The sequence below is a fragment of the Lynx rufus genome, unplaced genomic scaffold (genome assembly GCF_022079265.1).
Source record: "Lynx rufus isolate CCGP_SWC_20201006 ecotype Redwood Valley unplaced genomic scaffold, mLynRuf1.p SCAF_1, whole genome shotgun sequence".
Taxonomy (NCBI): Eukaryota; Metazoa; Chordata; class Mammalia; order Carnivora; family Felidae; genus Lynx; species Lynx rufus.
This window is the reverse complement of record NW_025814823.1, coordinates 196681110-196698620: the sequence shown is the minus strand read 5'-3', so window position 1 is coordinate 196698620 and position 17511 is coordinate 196681110. Positions and strand designations below refer to the sequence as shown.

Genomic DNA, 17511 nt, shown 5'->3' with positions numbered 1-17511 from the left:
CAGCATCCCCTGTGAAGGCTGCACCCTCACCTTTGGCTTAGGGATGGCTGTGGGAGCTGGCAGCTCACAAGGGAGGCAGGCGGTTTTGTTGCTGGGACGCTGGGATCACTGGGCCTTACTGGGAAGCCCTCTGGACCTGGGGCAGACCAGGTGCCTGCCCCTGGGCCTCAGCAACAGGGTGTCTGCCAAGGATAGAGGCCGGTGATCAACCAGTTTGGAGACCAGGAGGCCCAGGCAGCCTCTATCCTGGCCTGCAGCCCCAGAATAGCCTGCCTCACCTGTCCCCAGGGCAGCAGCAGTTGTGAAAAGGGCCCAGCAGACAACTCATGATCAGGGAAAACTCAGAAAGTCCTGGATCAAACATCCCCCCAGTCCTCCAGCCAACACCCAGGACTCCCCAGAGGTTCGGGGGAACCAGAGCCTCCTCCAAATCCCTGGGGATGTGGCTCTTCCTCCCCTAAAATCCTCCAGAGGGGACAGTATCTCATGCTGGCAAAACACGGCCACACAGAGGCCAAAAGCACAGAGAGGCGGCAACATAATTCCGAGTCGGACACTGAGAATACAACCTCTATTTTTTTTTTTTTTGTCCAAAACATGTAGATTGGTTTTGCTGAGTGTTTTTTTCTTCTTTTCTTTTCTTTTTTTTTTTTTTGACGTACTTACTGCATATAAAGTCATGCAAAGAAAACAGTGCAGACAGTAGATCCTAGTGGATGTGCCAAGGCATTCCACATCAGAGTCAATCCCAGGGGAAGAGGGGAAGAGAAAGGAAAAGAAAGAGATTCGAACCCACGGCTGCAGGACGAGGCGCGAAGAGGAGAAATTCCAGTGCTCTGCTTGGACCAGCAGATACAGAGGGGAGAGGCAATGGAGACACATGCTCGTGAACCCCCAAAGACTGGGGGAGGGGCTGAGAGGGCACATAGATGCGGTGGAATGAAATCCGGGGAAGCTGGGAAGCGTCGTAGTAGGAACCTCAGTTTGGGAGGCAAGAAAAAAAAAAGAAAAAAAAAAAGATAATTTCCGTCTTGACAACCTCCCCCCGCCCCACCCCCCACCCCCCACCGGCTCTCTCTGCCCTGATTTGCTATTTCTTAGCTCTAACATCTGGTGTTTCTACAGTCCTGAAAAGGAACCTTAGGACCAAAATGTCAATGAGGCCCTCTTCCCCCTCCCTCCCGCACCCCTCCATCCCCGGGGACTGAGTCCACCTCGACCCCAGATAACCACGGGTGACAAAGTCCATCTCAGAGATGACATTAAAAAAGAAGAAGAAGAAAGAAAGAGACCTAGAACAGAAAAAAAACTACCCCTCATCCCTCTTCCCACGTCCCTTCCCAACCCAACCTGACCTTCCCCACAATAATTTGAGAGGTTTAGTTATCACATAGATATCCAGGAACGCAAAATCCATTTAGGAAACACACAGAAGTTTGGCTATAAAAAGGCATGCGGTCCAAGTAGAAGTGATACCTAAATGTTGCCTTCTTTGCCCCCAAAAAGCAATCAGATTCTCTCCCTCAGATGTGACGGAGCTGGAATTCTCCAGGGCTGATGGAAGGGGTGGAATGGGAGTTACTGTTGGAGGTGAACATCAGCTGGAGGAGAAGAGTGAGGGCACCCTGAGACGGTTGTGCTCCACACGCTGAGGGGAAGGGTCCGCAGGGACAGGAGGAGGGGACAGGATGGGAGAAGAGCTAGGGAGGCAGTGTCAGGTGGGGACTCCTGGTGTCTGCTCCTCTCTCACCCTCTCCCACAGAGAGGCTGGCTCAGGGGTTGAGGGGGACCCTGGAAGGAGAGAGACAGAGAAAGGTGGGGGCAGATCCACATTCCTCCTGATTCTGCCCCTCTTTTTCCTCAGCCCCTGGGGGACACACAGCTGGGCATTCTGGCCTATAGCCAAGGCAAGAGCAGGCTAGCGACAGCCGGGGGGGGGGGGGGTCCTCGGAGCCAGCACCCATGGCACCCAGGGCACCCAGGCCCGAGGAAGCCTCGCCCTGGCAGGAGAGTGACAGGTGGTGGCAGGGAGATGTGGCTATTTGCTCTGAAGTCGTGATAACTTTTGTGGACAGACAGGTTTTCTTGATGCAGGTGTGGCGGTGGTGGTGATGGTGATGGTGGTGGGATGGGGTGACGCGATTGGGGGAATTCCAGCCAAATCCAAGTGGGAGAACCAGCAGCCACATTCCATGAACGAAGAGAACATCTCTGCGGTACAGGGCCCCCGGCCCGGTCCTTCAACTGTAAGAAATGGTATGTCTGTGGGTAATGGCGGTTGCTTCCGAGGGCGTCATGCTTTCCTTGGGCAACCACCCCTCCCCCGTCCTTAGATGGAGTCGGAGCTGCTTCTGTGGGCCCCACCCAGCACCCTACCTGGCCCCCCCTCCCCCACCGGGGACCTGCAGGCTGGTCTCCTCCCTGTGGTCCTCCAGCCCCCACCCCATGGCCTTCCAGCACCCAAGTGCCCCAACATGTCCCCCTCCAGACTGACACCACCCCGTTCCTTTAGATCGCCCTAGATGACAGATGGCGGGAAGGAGAGGCTCTTACTGGGGCAGGACGGAGGGCGCCCCAGATCTGTGGAAGTGGACGATCTGCCATTTGCCATCCCGGCGGTGCCAGACACGGGTCTCCTCCGACTGGGCCGTGCGGGGGATGCCACCCGCATCCAGGTACTGCGTGATGCGGATGTAGGCGATGCAGGCCGACTCGTCACCCATCAGATGGATGTGGGGGTTCAGGATGGTGGTGTGCACGGGCTTGCTGTTCCGAGACCACACTGGAGGTGGGGATGGGGGGGGCACAGGAGATGCACTTGGGGGCCATCTTCACGTCCTTCATTTGCCCATCTCCCAGACGACCCTCTCAGCAGAGGCACTCCCCGCCCCCTGCTTCATTTCCACAGGAGGGGTGTCTGTGACAGGGCTCAGCTAGGTGTCAGGGCAGACCTTCTAGATGACTAGATCAGATCCCAGCTTAGAGACAATGGATTTCAGGCATGCCAGTTCTTTAAACACAGGGGAATGGGATTTTAGAATCACGGTATCTCAGACACACAGAAGTATAGGACTATGATGGTAGAATCAGATGAACTTAGACCAGGGTCTCAAACCCAGATTCCCTACGGGGGCCAGGCGTGTACATAAACGAGGCTGGTGAGCTGGGTGTAAAATGCTAAATGACAACAGACCCTTTGCCTCGGAGTCAGGGAGCCATAGGAATGGGGGAGACTGGTGACACCACGTCCCACCTACAGAGGGCACCCTGTACACAGCTTCCTTGGTGGCTGATATGCGAGTACGGCTGACCCTGGAACAACGAGGGGGCGCAGGTTAGGGCACCCACCCTCTGCACAGTTGAAAATCCACATATACCTTTTGACTCCCCTAAAACTTAACTACTAATAACTGTCCGTTGACTGGAAGCCTTACTGATAACACCAACAGTCGATTAACCTCTTTTGTATGTTATTTGTACTATGAGCTATATTCTTAAAGTAAGCTAAGGAACATAAAATGTTATTCGTTAATAGGGAAAGGGAAATACATTTACTGCACTGTGCTGTATTTATTGGGAAAAATGCACGTATAAGTGGACCGGCACAGTTCAAACCCATGTTGCTCAAGGGTCAGCTCTAAGTGGAACCCACGTTGCCACACCTTCTGAGTTTTCAAGAGAATCCAGAAATCTGGATGTTTATGTGAAAATGCTTCATTTTTTATTATTGGTATTTAACTCAAATTTAAAATATGCGAGCCCCATGAAACATATGTACAGTCCAGATGGCCCGTGGACCCCTCAGTTGCTATCCCTACTGGCAAACAGAAAGAATTATGGAAACCTGGGTAATATTGAAACTGCAGAATCTTAGGATCTTGAATTGTAAGGATGGAATTAGGGGTCATGGGGTGAGGTCGTGGAGTTCTCCAGAGTTAGGTGGAAATACATAACTCTTATGATCAGGACAGAACTGACAAAGGTACTTGAAACCAGCTTTCTCTATGCAAAATATGAGTTACTATTGTTATTAGTAGTAGTAGTAGGATTAATTATTTTGGTTCTTGGAACTCTCCATTTTTTTAGCAAGATAGAAAACAAAAGCACAGAAAGACAATGACCCAGGGAGGGGCTGGACAGGGGTCACCAGGGTCCCAGGCTTTAGAGGAACCCTCATGCCTTCTCTTGGTGTAGCCCAGATGTAGGTCCAAATCCCATAGAGAGCTGACTTAAAATATACACTGCCCATCTCTTCCCTTAGAGATGACAATTCAAAAATCTATACTATTAAAAAACCCCCTTCCCCTCCCCACCCTTTGATTCTGAAGCCCAGCCTGGTTTGTGAACCACCGATTTCCTAGAAAACATAAAATGTCTTTTTTGTTTTTCCAGGACTACTGGAAGCATCCCTAATATTATAATCTCACTATACCCAGGCTTTGCCTACAGAATTCCAAATCACTGAGTCTTACATATGTAGACTACACTAACAGACTGTTACAATGTGGGGCTCTCAGAGAGAATGTAGAGCGTTTGCATTATAGGCTTGGGAGAGACCTCCGAGGTCAAAGGTCACCCAGTGGCCTTCCTACCAAATGCAAGGAAGCCTCAGCAATTATCCTTGACAGCAATCAGGGCTGGAGGCACTCCAGACCGTCTAGTTCAATGCGTCCATTTTAGCACATCTGGAAGCTGAGGTCCAGAGAAGCAATCTGACTTGTCCCAAGCTGGGCCACTTCCTGAAGGAAATGCAGTAGAACCTAGAAGAAGTCAGTCTCCAGACGGGACTGAATTAGGACAATCTAGAACCGTCTCAGAAGGGACAGACAAGCTCAGCATTGTTGAGGGCACTGCGCCTTGCTGTTGTTGGCAAGGGCTGGGGTTCTGACGGACGTTTGTAAAGAAATGACCACCCTAATTTGGTGTCTCTGACTAGACTGGAGCCTTCTAACATCCACCCTTGTGGGCAGCGTGGGAGAAAGGGCCAGGTCCTCCAGCACCAGCAGGGAAAAACAGGCTGGATGGTGAGACTTGGCCTGGGGCGGGCCGTTACTCCGGGTCTTGCTCTCATGGGCCCTTCGGCGTTCAAACCTGCAGTCCAGGGGGCCGGTGCTGTGATGGGGCCCCCTGCCTGGACGCAGGCCAACAACTAGTTCAGCCTTCTCTTTGTGTTTATTTTCTTTTTCCCACCCCTGAGCCTTTAGAGCCAGCTCAGCCTGGTTTCTGCTCTATTGGCTGGGGATTGGGGAGTCCACTCTGGGGAACCAGCGCCCCCAGAGGACAGGCCTGTATAGAGGTGGCCATGGTGATCAGCGAGGGAGCTCCAGGGAGGTGGGGACACTTGGGGTCCAGCCACCTCTCTTCACATGAGAATTTAACCTCCATTGCTAGCCTTGGAATATCAGAGTTTGATTAATCAAGGGAAAATGCAGCTTCCTTCTCCGCAGCTTTTTGGGGGTGCTCTTGAGCCCCTAGATTGGGTGCAGGCAGGAGAGGAGTGTCCAGCTGGGGGCTGCTAACACATAGTCGAGAGGGGGTGACCCAGGGCAGGAAAGGGAAGGAGTGAGTCAGGCCTGGGTTCTGCTACTGACTTTCTGGGTTCCTTTGGATGAGTCATTTCCCCTCTCTGGGCCTCAGTTTTCCCTTCTGGGTGTTATAGAGTTGGACTAGATCCTTTTTCAGTCACTTAAATGCCCCCTTTGTTTTAGCCACCTACAAGTGCCACTATACTGACTTCATTAAAATCCTTCCTTAAATCAATACACTTTATCAATTTATGCCAATTTATTATAAAAGAAGACTTCCTGGCACAATCAGTAATGGACAACCAGTATCACAGAATACAAGTTTAATCACGAGTCCAGTGTAAATGAAATAAAGTTATGTAATCCTAGCTCCGAGCTCTTGCCCGCAAAGGATCTGAGCCTGAGACCGTTCTCTCTTTGATGAAGAGATAAATTAGAAGGTTGGAGAGATGTTTAAGACCAGCACCCAGCTGAGCCCTTCCCCCTGATGAAACCAGACGTATTGAAAGAGAATTTAGAAAGGGACCAACTTTCTCACTGTGTGAACCAATGTTGTTTCCAGTGATGCCCACGTGCACCGGAAATCATCTTGGGTAGCCTCAGTGGTATATGCCTGTCCTTTGGGGTACCCTGGATATGCCACTTCTCAGGTCCTGAGCTAGATGATTCTAACCTGCATGTGCTTTGGTTCGTCCCTGTCTGACCCCTGGCCAAGATGAGACATGGACACAGGCAGAAAGCGCCCTCGGTCAGGCCCAGCCTCAGCCCCCTGACAGCCCCTGATTGCAAAGCTGCCAGGGTCTCTCCTGCAGAGGAGAGGCCCAGTAAGGACAGACATGCGGACAGAGACCTAGACAAACAGGCAGGGGCACAGCAGTGTGAGCTCGGGTCCCCTCCTCTTCCCTGGACGGCCCACCCACAGGCCTTAACAGCCCATGAGCCGGCTTGTGACCAGTTGGACAGCTGGGGTGGCCCCAGGCGTCTAGATGGCTGTAACTTGGGTGCATGCTCCGGCAAGAAGGCTCCCATATCTGTAAAATGGGAACAAAGGTCCTCCCCCAGCCCTCCCAGGGTCAAGGGCCGAAGAGGGCTGGGAGTGCTTGTCACACTTGTCCCAGGTCCCCGTCCTCAGCCACCGGAGGGACAGCCGGCAGTCGGATGGGCCCAGGTTATGAGAGGGAACCAAGGTGGTACCAACCCCTGTCCACACGGGATCTTCCTCTTCGCTGGCTCCTGAGCTTCCCCGGGGGCCCTGCCTGTCACCCTGCTGTGCCATCCGGCAGGACATGGAACAGAGAGCAGACAACAGGCACCCCAGAGAGAAGGGATTGCTCACAGTTTTCAAAATAGAATCGATGGAAGTCCAGGCCCTCGACCAGGTTCCCCAGGGCCTCAGGTTCGAAGGCTGTCATCCCAGGGTCACACATCTTCCTAGGGGGAGGAAGTCAGAGGAAAGAGGAGTTGGGAGTAGCCTCTTGGGGCCACCCTCTAACTCCAGGGCCTGGACTGGAGGAGGGTGGGCCTGAGAAACCAGAGGGATGGAACCCACCTCACAGGATCAGTGATGTCAGCAGGTGGGACAGGGCTTGCAAACTGTGCTATGAGGCACCCACCACCATCCAGTGGTAGAACTGGGAGGCCAGGGTTCGACTCGGGTCCTGGCCCTGCCACTCACTGGTTATAAGATCCCCAGCAAGTGGCTAGTGGCCTAACATCACCCACCAAGCATGCCATGAGTGGCCGTGAAGCCTCGTGCAGAGACCCCAGGTGGGGGCTGACTCAGCGACTCAGCCTGTGCGGGCCTCTCCAACCTGCATCTCCCCACCGGGGGCAGCAGAAGCCAGAGGGGCTTTTCCCGGTGGGGAGGACCTTTTCCTTCACACCAAAGTGACTTCTGCTCACCAAACAGGTACATCCCTGGAGGGGGTGCGTTTTGCTACTTTAAAAATGGCCTTTTTGCCCTCAGCGAGAGTTTCCTCTTCTGTAACATGAGGAAAATAGCATTCCGTCAGGTTTTTCATGCCTGGGAGGGAGGCGCACAGGGCAAGGTGAGGAGGCCCTCTGCTGTGTGTTTTCAGCTCAGAGCACCCTTCCAGGTCTCAGCCTTCTGGGGAAACCTGACATCCAGGTTGAGGAAGGAAAAAGGCCATCTCCCCCACCCCACCCCCACCCCCAGGTCTCTAGGATCTGTGGCACGACACAGACCCCTGTGACAATGACGGTGAAGCCAGGGACAGGAAGTACCTCAGCACAAGCAAAGATCCCAACCCTGGGGAGGAACCGGAGACACTGGTGGATGGGTATCAGGCCCGGCATCGTCTGAGCTGGACATTGGCTACTGGAAGCCACTGTCTCCCTGCTCTTCCCTGACTGTCCTGTCCATGTGACCCAGACAATGCACTTCTCCACTCAGCCCCTCAAATTCTCCAGGCGGACTAGCCGGGGACTCTGCTCAGACCATAGGAGATGCTTGGAACCCTTCAGCTCCAGAATCCTCCAAGGCTGGGGGGTCTGAGCTCTGAGTGTCCGGGAGACTGAGCACCCCCACTGGAGAAGCCCCTGCCTTTGAAGGGACTCAGGGACCACCTTCTCCAACTCCATTATACATCTAGAGACACTGAGGCTCAGTGAGTGAGGGTTACACAGGGCCAGACTCAGGGTACCAAAGGCTCCAGGGGTCGTGGCAAGGGGTCAGAACCGGGAGTAGGCTACCGATGCCAGAGAAAGTAACATCACAGAGGTGAGAGCGGGTCCCCAGAAATGGCACTGGTGGGGGGCTGGGGTCCATAGAAGCCACCTCTCTTTCCCCCCTCCTTGGGTGCATCTTTCCAGAGAGACTCGACGACTCTTCCTGTGGCCGATTTAACATTTAGGGCTGGCCACAAGACGCATTCAACAGCGTGTTTCTGGGCTTTCATGCTTTACCCAGGTGCACACGTGCATACACACCTGTGCACGGCCCTTATGCACACAGTCACAAACATGCAGTGTAGACAAGTGCACACACACGTGCATACGTGTGGCCTGTCTCACACCTGTCCCTTCCAGAGTCCTTGTTCATCCAGACATAACCAGGGGATTGCTGGGGCCTTGCCATCATCGGCTGCTGCCAACACCCTCCCACAATTACCATGCACCTGGCCTGCCAAACCCTTGGGAGACAAACTTGAGCTCCTGGGCACAGTGGAAACTAGGAACCAGCTGCCCAAGAACCAAACCCCGGCTACAACTTTCCCCCTTCATCTGAACCCAACAGTCGAGGGTCATTCTGCCTCAGTTGGCAGCTTTTGCCCACCAAAAAGCATATGTGGGGTCTTGTCAGCCCTGCCTGAGTGGTGGAGACTCCTCCCGCTCCTTGGGGTCGGCTAAGGGCCCAGGTGGGGCCTGCTTCTGGGCCAGACCAGGGAAGGGGCGTATGGGTGACCACTAGGGGGCGCTCCAGCTCAGCCTTTGCACACAGCCGCCCCACGAAAGGCTGGTCCAGATGCGCAGGGGACAGTCTCAGACCACCTGTTTCATTTAATGTTAGTTTTGGACACTCTGCCTTATTCCCCCAGAGGATTTAAGGTTCTGTTTTGAGGTTCTTTTGCTCACCCCTGCTCCCTGGAGGACATACCCTACCCTGCCCTCCTGAGGTCAGGCCCATTGCAGCAGGTCTGAAGAGCGGCCCGGCCCACCTCCCTCCCCTCCTTCCCCACTCATCTCCTGAGGAGACCCATGCTGTGGTGGAGACCACCCTCTGTTTCCTTGGAGAAGCAAAGGGGTTTGGTTGGAGCCCCTCCTGAGGAACAAGATAGGAGGAGGAGGAGGAGGAGGAGAGGGAAGACCGAAATACAGAGAAGTACTATGAACAGAAAGCTTCACTAAAGCATAAAGTCTAAATGCAAAACAGACCTATGAGCTCAGTCTGACTCACAGCTCATGCAGAGGGAGTGATTGAGGGTCAGAGACCAGGACCCCCAAAGTTAGCCATCAGCACCCCCTCCCCCTGAACAAACCATCTGGACATGACATGCAGAATGGGCCCAGCCAACTCACGTGTAGGACTCAAAATCTCCATTGCTTATGGCTTCGATCAGCTGCTCTGTCACTTTTATAATCTCCTGTTTCCGCACTGTAAGGCAGGAGGAGACACAGAGAAATGATAGTAATAGAAATAGTAATGAAGCACCTGCTACCATTTTCTGAGTCCCTATCATGTGCCAGATCCTGTGCTAGGACCCGAGGGCCTCGTGGAGACTGTCTTCATTTATATTCACGTTATCCCTGGGAGGTAGGTATCATGACTCCCATTTCACAGAAGCAGAAACTGAGGCCCAGGAAAGTGGGGAAAAGGTGTGACGGTTCCCTCAATTGCAGAAGGCAAAGCCGGTGCTCCAGGTGGAAGCCTTTGTCTCAGTGAGGCGTGCATGGCAGACATTCTGACGTTAGGTCTCATTTGAACCCAGGTTGTCTCCAAAATACGCCCCCCGCCCCCATCCCCTTGCTTTGCCGCCTGAATCAAAGCCAGGTCAACGGTGGGGCTGGACCTAGTAGCCATGAACCAGGGCCCTCCCACCCCGGGCCCAAACTGGGGCCCCCAAGGAAGGTTTTAGGGCTTTACTCCTCCCTCAGGTCTGGGTGAGCGTTTTGGTCTATTTGGGTGCCTGTAGGAATCAGGCACTGAGCTGTTCAGAACTTTCTAGGCCTTAACGAATCCCAGTTGCTGAGACCTGGCCTCCCCTGGCCACCCCTGAAACACTACAAATAACTGGTCTTTCTAGTACAGGTTTAGGCATCAGCTTTCCTATCAGATGTGTGCTGTTCTGAGCCCCGGTTTTCCCATCTGTGAAATGGAAACACCACCACCTCTCATCCCTTCAGTGCCAAACCCAGACTTGAAGGCCAGACAGACCTCATGGAAATGCCGGCGCAGGTCCTTACACGCTGTGTAACAAGGCCACAGGGTTGTTTCCTGGCCTGTCAGACGGGGACAACAGTGCCCCCCCCCCCACCCCCAGTAACGAGGTAACAAGGTGGGATGAGGCGATGCACACGAAACCCCCGGGCCCACTGTAGGTACGCATTTTCAGCGCTGCCGTTTTCTGCCTTCTCCTACACAGGTTGCCACACCTGCTTCTCACAGACACCCCGGGAGGTCAGCAAGGGCCAGTGCCCCCCATCTGATCCACAAGGACACTGGGCCTCCGTGACAGAGGAAGCTGGAGCCGGGTGTCGTGGCTCCCGGCAGGGCTGTCTCACCAGAAGCCTCGCATGGTTCCCTGGCGGCAGGTCGCCCCCCCACTCCCCCGACCCCAGGCCCAAGCTTCACTCCAAACCCAGTCAGCTCTCCGGCCTACTGGAGCAGCCTCGGTGAGGTTCAAGGGCACACTGTCATTTCTCAGTCTGGGGCCGAAGGAGGGGACCACGCCTGGCTGAGGCCCTGTCCCTGCCCCTTTCCTCACCACCGCCAACGCAACCCCACCCCGTCTCACGCCAGGGAGCTCACCTCAGGCCCAGAGGACACAGGGTCCTACGACATCCAGGCTGAAAGAACCCTTGGGGACCAGGGACTCAGCCTCCTTATCAGACTTTTGGGGAAATGGAGGCCCAGTAAGGGGGGTGACTTGCCCGAGGACATAGAACACACTGGGTGCAGAATTTGGCTCCCAGCCCACGGCCTTTTCCACAGGACCCCCACACCCCACATGCTCCCTGACATATCAGGCCCGTAAGCTCATCTATTTCCCAACTCAAATATGTGCTCCACGGAAGCTGGGCCGTGGCTGCCCGTGTCGCACAGGATCCCTGGACCTGGATGAGACCCCTGGCCCCCCCCCAGGCACTCATCCCTGAACGAACGAGTGCATCAGGCACTGTGCTGTGTGCTCTACCTGCGGAATCTCGAAGCCTCACAGCACAGCTTCACGTGGCCATCACTTCCACATCAGCGATGAGCAAACCGGAGGTGAGAGAGGTCGGCCGGTCTGCTGCGGTGGGCTGACCTCCCCAACCAGAGTCGTCATACTGTTCTCGGGGCAGGGGCCCTGTGCCCAGCACGGCTCTTGGCACACAGTGGGTGCTCCGTAGACATACTGGTGATTTTCTCCAATGTCAGTACCACAGTGAGGGGCTAATTCTTTATCTGCTGGCTCTGCTAAGATTTACCAGGGCTGGGAATGAGCCTGTCTTAGACCTTGAGCTCTGCTGGCTCCCTCTGGGGTCTTGCCTGGGGCGGGGGCAGAGGAGGCTTGAATGAATGAATCAGTGGGTGGACCCAACACCGGGGCCTGGGGCTGCTGTCTTCACCCTGTGTACTAGAATTGCCCAAGTTGCCAGGTGGTCCCTGTCCCTAGGAGCCCAAGAGCCTGGCCTCCAGGTCGACTCTGCCCTCCTTCCTGGAGACAGAGGGTGGGAAGAAACCCATCCCTGCCAGGAGATGCCTCATTCCACTCCCACGCAGAATCAGGCTGACGATCCAGAGCGGGCCACGTGCTCCGGGCAGGCCATGGCACCTGTCCCACCTCCTAGCCTTTTCTGTACAGACCTTACGATTCCTTCCAGCCTGACATTGCACGAGCCTGTGCTTAATTAACGCCCTGTCTCCTGTGGGCTGCCTCTCACTGCCATCTCAGGGAGGCTAGCGACGCGGTCAGGGGCATGGATTCTGGAGCCAGAGTCCCTGGGTTTGGATCCAGATTCTCTGCCACTTCATAACTGTGACCTCGAGCAAGGTGCTTCTGCGTGCCTCAGTTTCTCCGTACGTATAACGGAGCTACGGACACTGCTTACCTCACAGGGTGGTTCCCAGGACCGAGTGAGTTAAGAATGTCTCAGTAGGAATAACTAATACATAGATGGTTCTCACTAAGGACCAGCTACGGTTCCAAACCCTTTATATCAACTCATGTATGTAAATAATGATGCATAATCTAAAGCGTTTAGAGCAGTGCCTGGCACTCCGTAAATAAGAGCTGTGATTATTGTCATCCGGAAATCTCTGAATTGGACGTTTTCCCTGAGGACAGCCTCTGGTCTTCAGCCTGGGCAGGGATGTTTTCCAGAAGCCTGATACGTGATGGTTCCATCTGGGTTGGGATTTGGGGGTCTGCAGCCTGCTGCCCTGTTTGACATCTCCCTCTCTTTGCACCCACCTCCTCCTTCTTTTAAGTCAGAATCTCCCCCCTGAAAGCCCCTTCTTATATTTCTCTTACCCTTTCTGCCTTCTGGGCCTCTGAAGTGTGCACCTGTTTCCCCAGACCCTCTGCCCTCCCCCTCTACTAGTCTTCTCTTTTTAGGGCTGAAAGCCTCTGGGTTGGGATTTGCAGGATCTGACGTAAGCTGGCCATCCACTCTTTGAGCATCCTTGAGCTATTTAAATGCCTCTCTGAGTGTGAGCACACAAACCTCAGTGTGGCTTGAATATTGCAGCATATCAGGTCTGGGGTAACACTCTCTATCCCCTCCCTAATTCTGGACACTATACCTCTCTTAATGCAGCCAGAGACTATGGCTAACTTGGCTCTGCCTCCAGCCACTCAGGACATCAAGTTTGCCAGCAGTGGAAGTCTAGTGAGCAGAAATCTCCCTAGTAGCTTCATCTCTGGGATGGGAAATCTGGGAGTCTGGTGCTTCTGAGATGTGGAGAAATTCATTCTGGTTTTGGGTTCCTTCCATGTCCTCAGCAGTCCTGTTGCTGCGTGAGAGATCCATTCAGCAGCTGCTCAGTAGCAATCTCTGGCATTTCTCACCTACCAGGTGTTCATTCATTCAATCCAGGAGTGCTCCCCTACAGATGGGAAAGCTGAGGCCCCAGAGAGGTTAAGGCACTCTCTCAAGGTCACACAGCATGCCGAGACTGAGATTGGATCAGCATTCCTGGCTGGTATTTCCCAGAATGTCTCTGCCCAGATTCTGAGGCAGCTCTTTGGGTTTGGGGAGGAAATTAATTTTTCATGGAGTTGACCAGGAGGAGGTAGGGAAGTGGGAAGGAGCCTGGCAGGGCCTCAATGCAGCTCAGAGGGTGAGAGGCCTGTGCATGAAGCCTGAGGTGCTCTGAAATATTAATGTCTCTTTCTTTGCTCAGGGGGAAATGTTCCCTAGAGGATGACATTTCTAATTAACTTTAATGTTAGGTCAGAATCTACCCCACCAGCTGCTATTCTCACTTAGTAAGAAGACTTAACAAATTAACACCAGAAAATGGTTTTTTTTTTTTTTTTTTTTGAAACTTTCTCTGAGGCCCGAAGAAGCTGGGGGAGGCGCAGGGCTCCTCTCTCCTGCCAGACACGGGGAGAAGCTTCTGGCTGAGCCAGTGTCTCTTCCATCAGACATGGACTTTTACATGTGGGAGACTGAGCAGGGGACGGGGTCCCAGTTCTGCCAGTAATAACCTGGATATACCCTTTCTCTCTGGGCCTCAGAGTCCCCTCTACAAAAAGGGCGTAAGTGAACAAAAATTTAAGACTTCACAAATCTTCCCATCCTGGTCTCTAGAGGAGAGGGTAATGGCTGCACATGTGGGGTCTCAGGGACGCCAGCCAGAACCATTACTCCATGTGGACAATGTCTTCGACGGGTCACATTTTACACTTGTAATGCATACAAATTTTGCATTCTGTTCCAAACATTTCTCTGTCTAACATATAAATATTTGTCTCAAAATAATCATTGAGTAAAATCAATGCTCCAAGGAAATGTTATGTGGCCTCTTATCATTCAGCCCTAAGCTCCAGTTTGAAAATAAAGAAATTAGGGGCGCCTGGGTGGCTCAGGTGGTTAAGTATTGGACTTCAGCTCAGGTCATGAACTTGTGGTTTGTGAGTTCGAGCCCCATGTCGGGCTCTGTGCTGACAGCCCAGAGCCCGGAGCCTGCTTCAGATTCTGTGTCTCTCTCTCTCTGTTCCTCCCCTGCTTGTATTCTGTGTGTGTGTGTGTCTCTCTCTCTCTCAAAACTAAATAAGGAATAAAAAAAAATTTTTTTAAGAAATTAAAATTTATTAAACAATAACTATGTGCCAAATACTGTGTAGCCACTTGATACACAGCCTCTCATTTCATCCCCACAGCAACCCGCTGAAATGGATACTATCGTCATCATCTCTTTATTGAAGGAAACTGAGGCCCAGAGAGGTTGAGTTTGTTGCCCAAGGTCACCCAGAAAATGGACCGCAGTGAAGAAGCACGGAGCCAGTTTACATCCGTGACCCCCGTCTGCTCTGAGACCAGCATTATGAGACCACAACGAGCCTTTTCAAAATCCCAGTGCCTCTCATCATTAAGACAGTGAGCCTCTAATGTGGGGAAAGCCTTAGAAATGCCATGTCTTGTCCACCACAAACCTATGGAATCAGAATCCACAGGGGCAAGGGCTGGGAATGTGGTTAGAAAATCATACCTGAGGGACTTAGGGTGCAGACTTGACCCCAACAGGGAGCTTTTCTTCAAGATGATCCATTTTTTTGGTAAGTTTTTATTTAGTTTTTGAGAGGGGGGGAGGAGAGTGCAGGCGAGTGGGGGGAGGGCAGGGAGAGAGACTCCCAAGCCGACTCTGCACTGTCAGTACTCGGGAGTCAGACTCGGGGCTCGATCTCACAAACCGTGAGATCGTGACCGGAGCCGAAATCAAGAGTGGGATGCTTAACATGCTGAGCCACCCAGGTGCCCCGAGGTAATCTATTTTTAAAGGGTGCCATCACGGAAGACTGGTTGGCTCTAGTCCCAGGCCGTGGTGATAGAGTGCCCCCATGCCCAGCTGGGAATGACCACCCAGGGACACACACAGGGTGGGGGCTGGTCTCCCAAGGCATCCTGGCAGAGACGGAAGGTAGCCATGGTGCTCTGTGGGTCACACTGACCTTAGAGGCGGAAATGCAACGGTACCAAAAAATCTGTTACATAGTAAACCGCTCTGTCCCCTTCATTGTATTCTTTTAGAGGCAAATGTTTACACTGAGAAACGTCGACACGGATATAGCTGCAATCTCTCCAAGCCAACCGTGTTTTTCTAAATTACAGACACCCCCCAGGTGTCTCCACCATGAGCTGTGAGAACGAACCCCCACCCACCGTGGCTGGTCTCCCTGTCCCGCGGGGTGGCCGGGCGCAGGCAGCACAGCGGGACATCACGAACTCATCCGGGGATTTGGGGTCCCCCAAGCAAAAGTCGACACTCGTCCTTTCTGCTCCCACTCCAAGCATGCCTGCCACACCTTTGAGCCATGGTTACGAGGCAGCATCTGGAGCCACGTTGCCCAGGTTCAAATCCTAATCCTACCCTTATGAGCTAGAGGACCTTGGGCCAGTTTACTCGACCCCTGTTTCCCAATCCATAGAAGGGGCTCAATCACAGCACCTGCCTCACAGGGGTGTTGTGAAGTGCAGGTAAATGTCAGGTGCGTGGAACAGGTCTAGCACGTGCCCCACAAAAGGCAGCCACTGTTCCTGTTACTGTCCTTGCTATTTTCTCCCTTACTAGCCAGTCCCAGTTATCTAGGTTCCTCTCCCTCATCCATCTGAAGGCTTTTGGGGACTGTTAGCCCCTGGCTACAGTAGGTCTTTCTCATACGCCTGTCAACTGAACTTTCTGAATTGTTGCTTCCCCTTCCTTTCCTATCATCGCTTCGTGTTTTTAAAATCAACTCACTTTTTATTGATTATTTAAAGTAAGCTTTATGCCCAATGTGGGGCTTGAACTCAGGACTCCTAGTTCTTTTTTTTCTTTATGAGCAACATGGACTTTATTTTTTCCAGATTTTGCACAGTGAATATCAATTTTCCGCTCCTTTCAGTAGCACTTAAGAGTGACGTTTTAAGAGTTATTTTATGTGCTCAGGACTCCAAGTTCAAGAGTCAAGAGTCATATGCTCCACTGACTGAGCTGGCCAGGTGCTCCTAAAATCAACTTTTTTTTTTTTTTTTTTTTTTTTGAGACAGAGAGAGAGAGAGAGATCAGGGAAGAGAGGCAGACACAGAGAGAGAAAGAGAATCTTAAGCAAGCGCCATGCTCAACATGGAGCCCGACATGGGGCCCCATCCCATGACCCTGGGATTGTGATCTGAACCAAAATCAAGAGTCAGACGCTCAACTAACTGAGCCACTCAGGCGCCCCCAAATCAACTCATTTTTTAAAAATTCAAAAGAAAACATCTACCACTGTGATACATCTATGACTTGGCTATGTTAATCCTTTCCCTAAAACGTACCAAACTACATACGTGACCCCTACAACAGGAAAAGCCTATCTGCACGCCACCAGTGGACCAAGCACCTCATATGGGGAAACAGTGCCCCGCAGCGTGCCCGGTCTATGAGCGGCCACAGCCACGTTCTCTGTGGAGGAACAGGACGCACGTTGGTACTGGGGCCCTTCCAAGCCCGGGCTGTCAGTAAAGGGGGCCTGCTGGGAGGCCCAGGGCGCCCAGACACTGGAGGCAAGGCCCCCCCTACCTTTGGTGTCTTCATCCTCAATGGTGGTATTGGTACTCTCTGAAGATTCCTGCCAAAGAGAACACGGGACACGGTGAGGCCTGCCTGGCAAGCGGGAAGACGCACGGCCAGTTCCGGGGCCGCCCCGGCTGCCTGATGCTGTGGCCCGGTTTCCGTAAGCCTCGCCGGCTCTGCCATCCAGATGCTGCGCTGAAAACCCTGCCAGACCTCCAGGCCTAAGGAGGGGGAGGGCCCAGCTGAGCGGGTGGCTGGTGGCAGGGGGCGTGGATGAAGGGATGGTTGCAAGGAGAACCCTGGCCTTTCTGGAAGGGTTGGGAGGGCTCCCTGGCCCTGTCAGCTTGAGGGAGCCAAGAGGGGGTGTGGAAGAGCAGAAAAGGCATATGGTGGCCACAGAACGGGGAAGGAATACACGCACTGGCAGGAGAGGAAGAGAGAGAGGCGGGGAGGCCCAGTGTGAGAGAGGCTGGGCCTCCGGGGGAGAAAAACCACACAACTGAGGGAGACAGCGATGGAGTCAGAAAAAGAGGGATGTGGGCCACCATGCCACCACTGGATCCC

At 53.3% G+C, this 17511-nt stretch overlaps 1 protein-coding gene across 1 annotated transcript in view; it reads right to left on the bottom strand.

Annotated features, from left to right (window-relative positions):
- Positions 1–1170: 1170 nt before the first annotated feature.
- The window catches only part of CAMK2A (calcium/calmodulin dependent protein kinase II alpha), a 39923-nt gene continuing 23582 nt past the window's right edge, over positions 1171–17511 (bottom strand). Inside the window, exons 14-18 of the mRNA XM_047092458.1 lie at positions 16954–17002; positions 9564–9639; positions 6862–6956; positions 2554–2782; positions 1171–2244 (exon numbers count right to left, since the gene is read on the bottom strand). Of these exons, the coding sequence (XP_046948414.1) occupies positions 2241–2244; positions 2554–2782; positions 6862–6956; positions 9564–9639; positions 16954–17002 (453 nt within the window). The 3' untranslated portion in view covers positions 1171–2240. The remainder of the gene's footprint in view (positions 2245–2553; positions 2783–6861; positions 6957–9563; positions 9640–16953; positions 17003–17511) is intronic.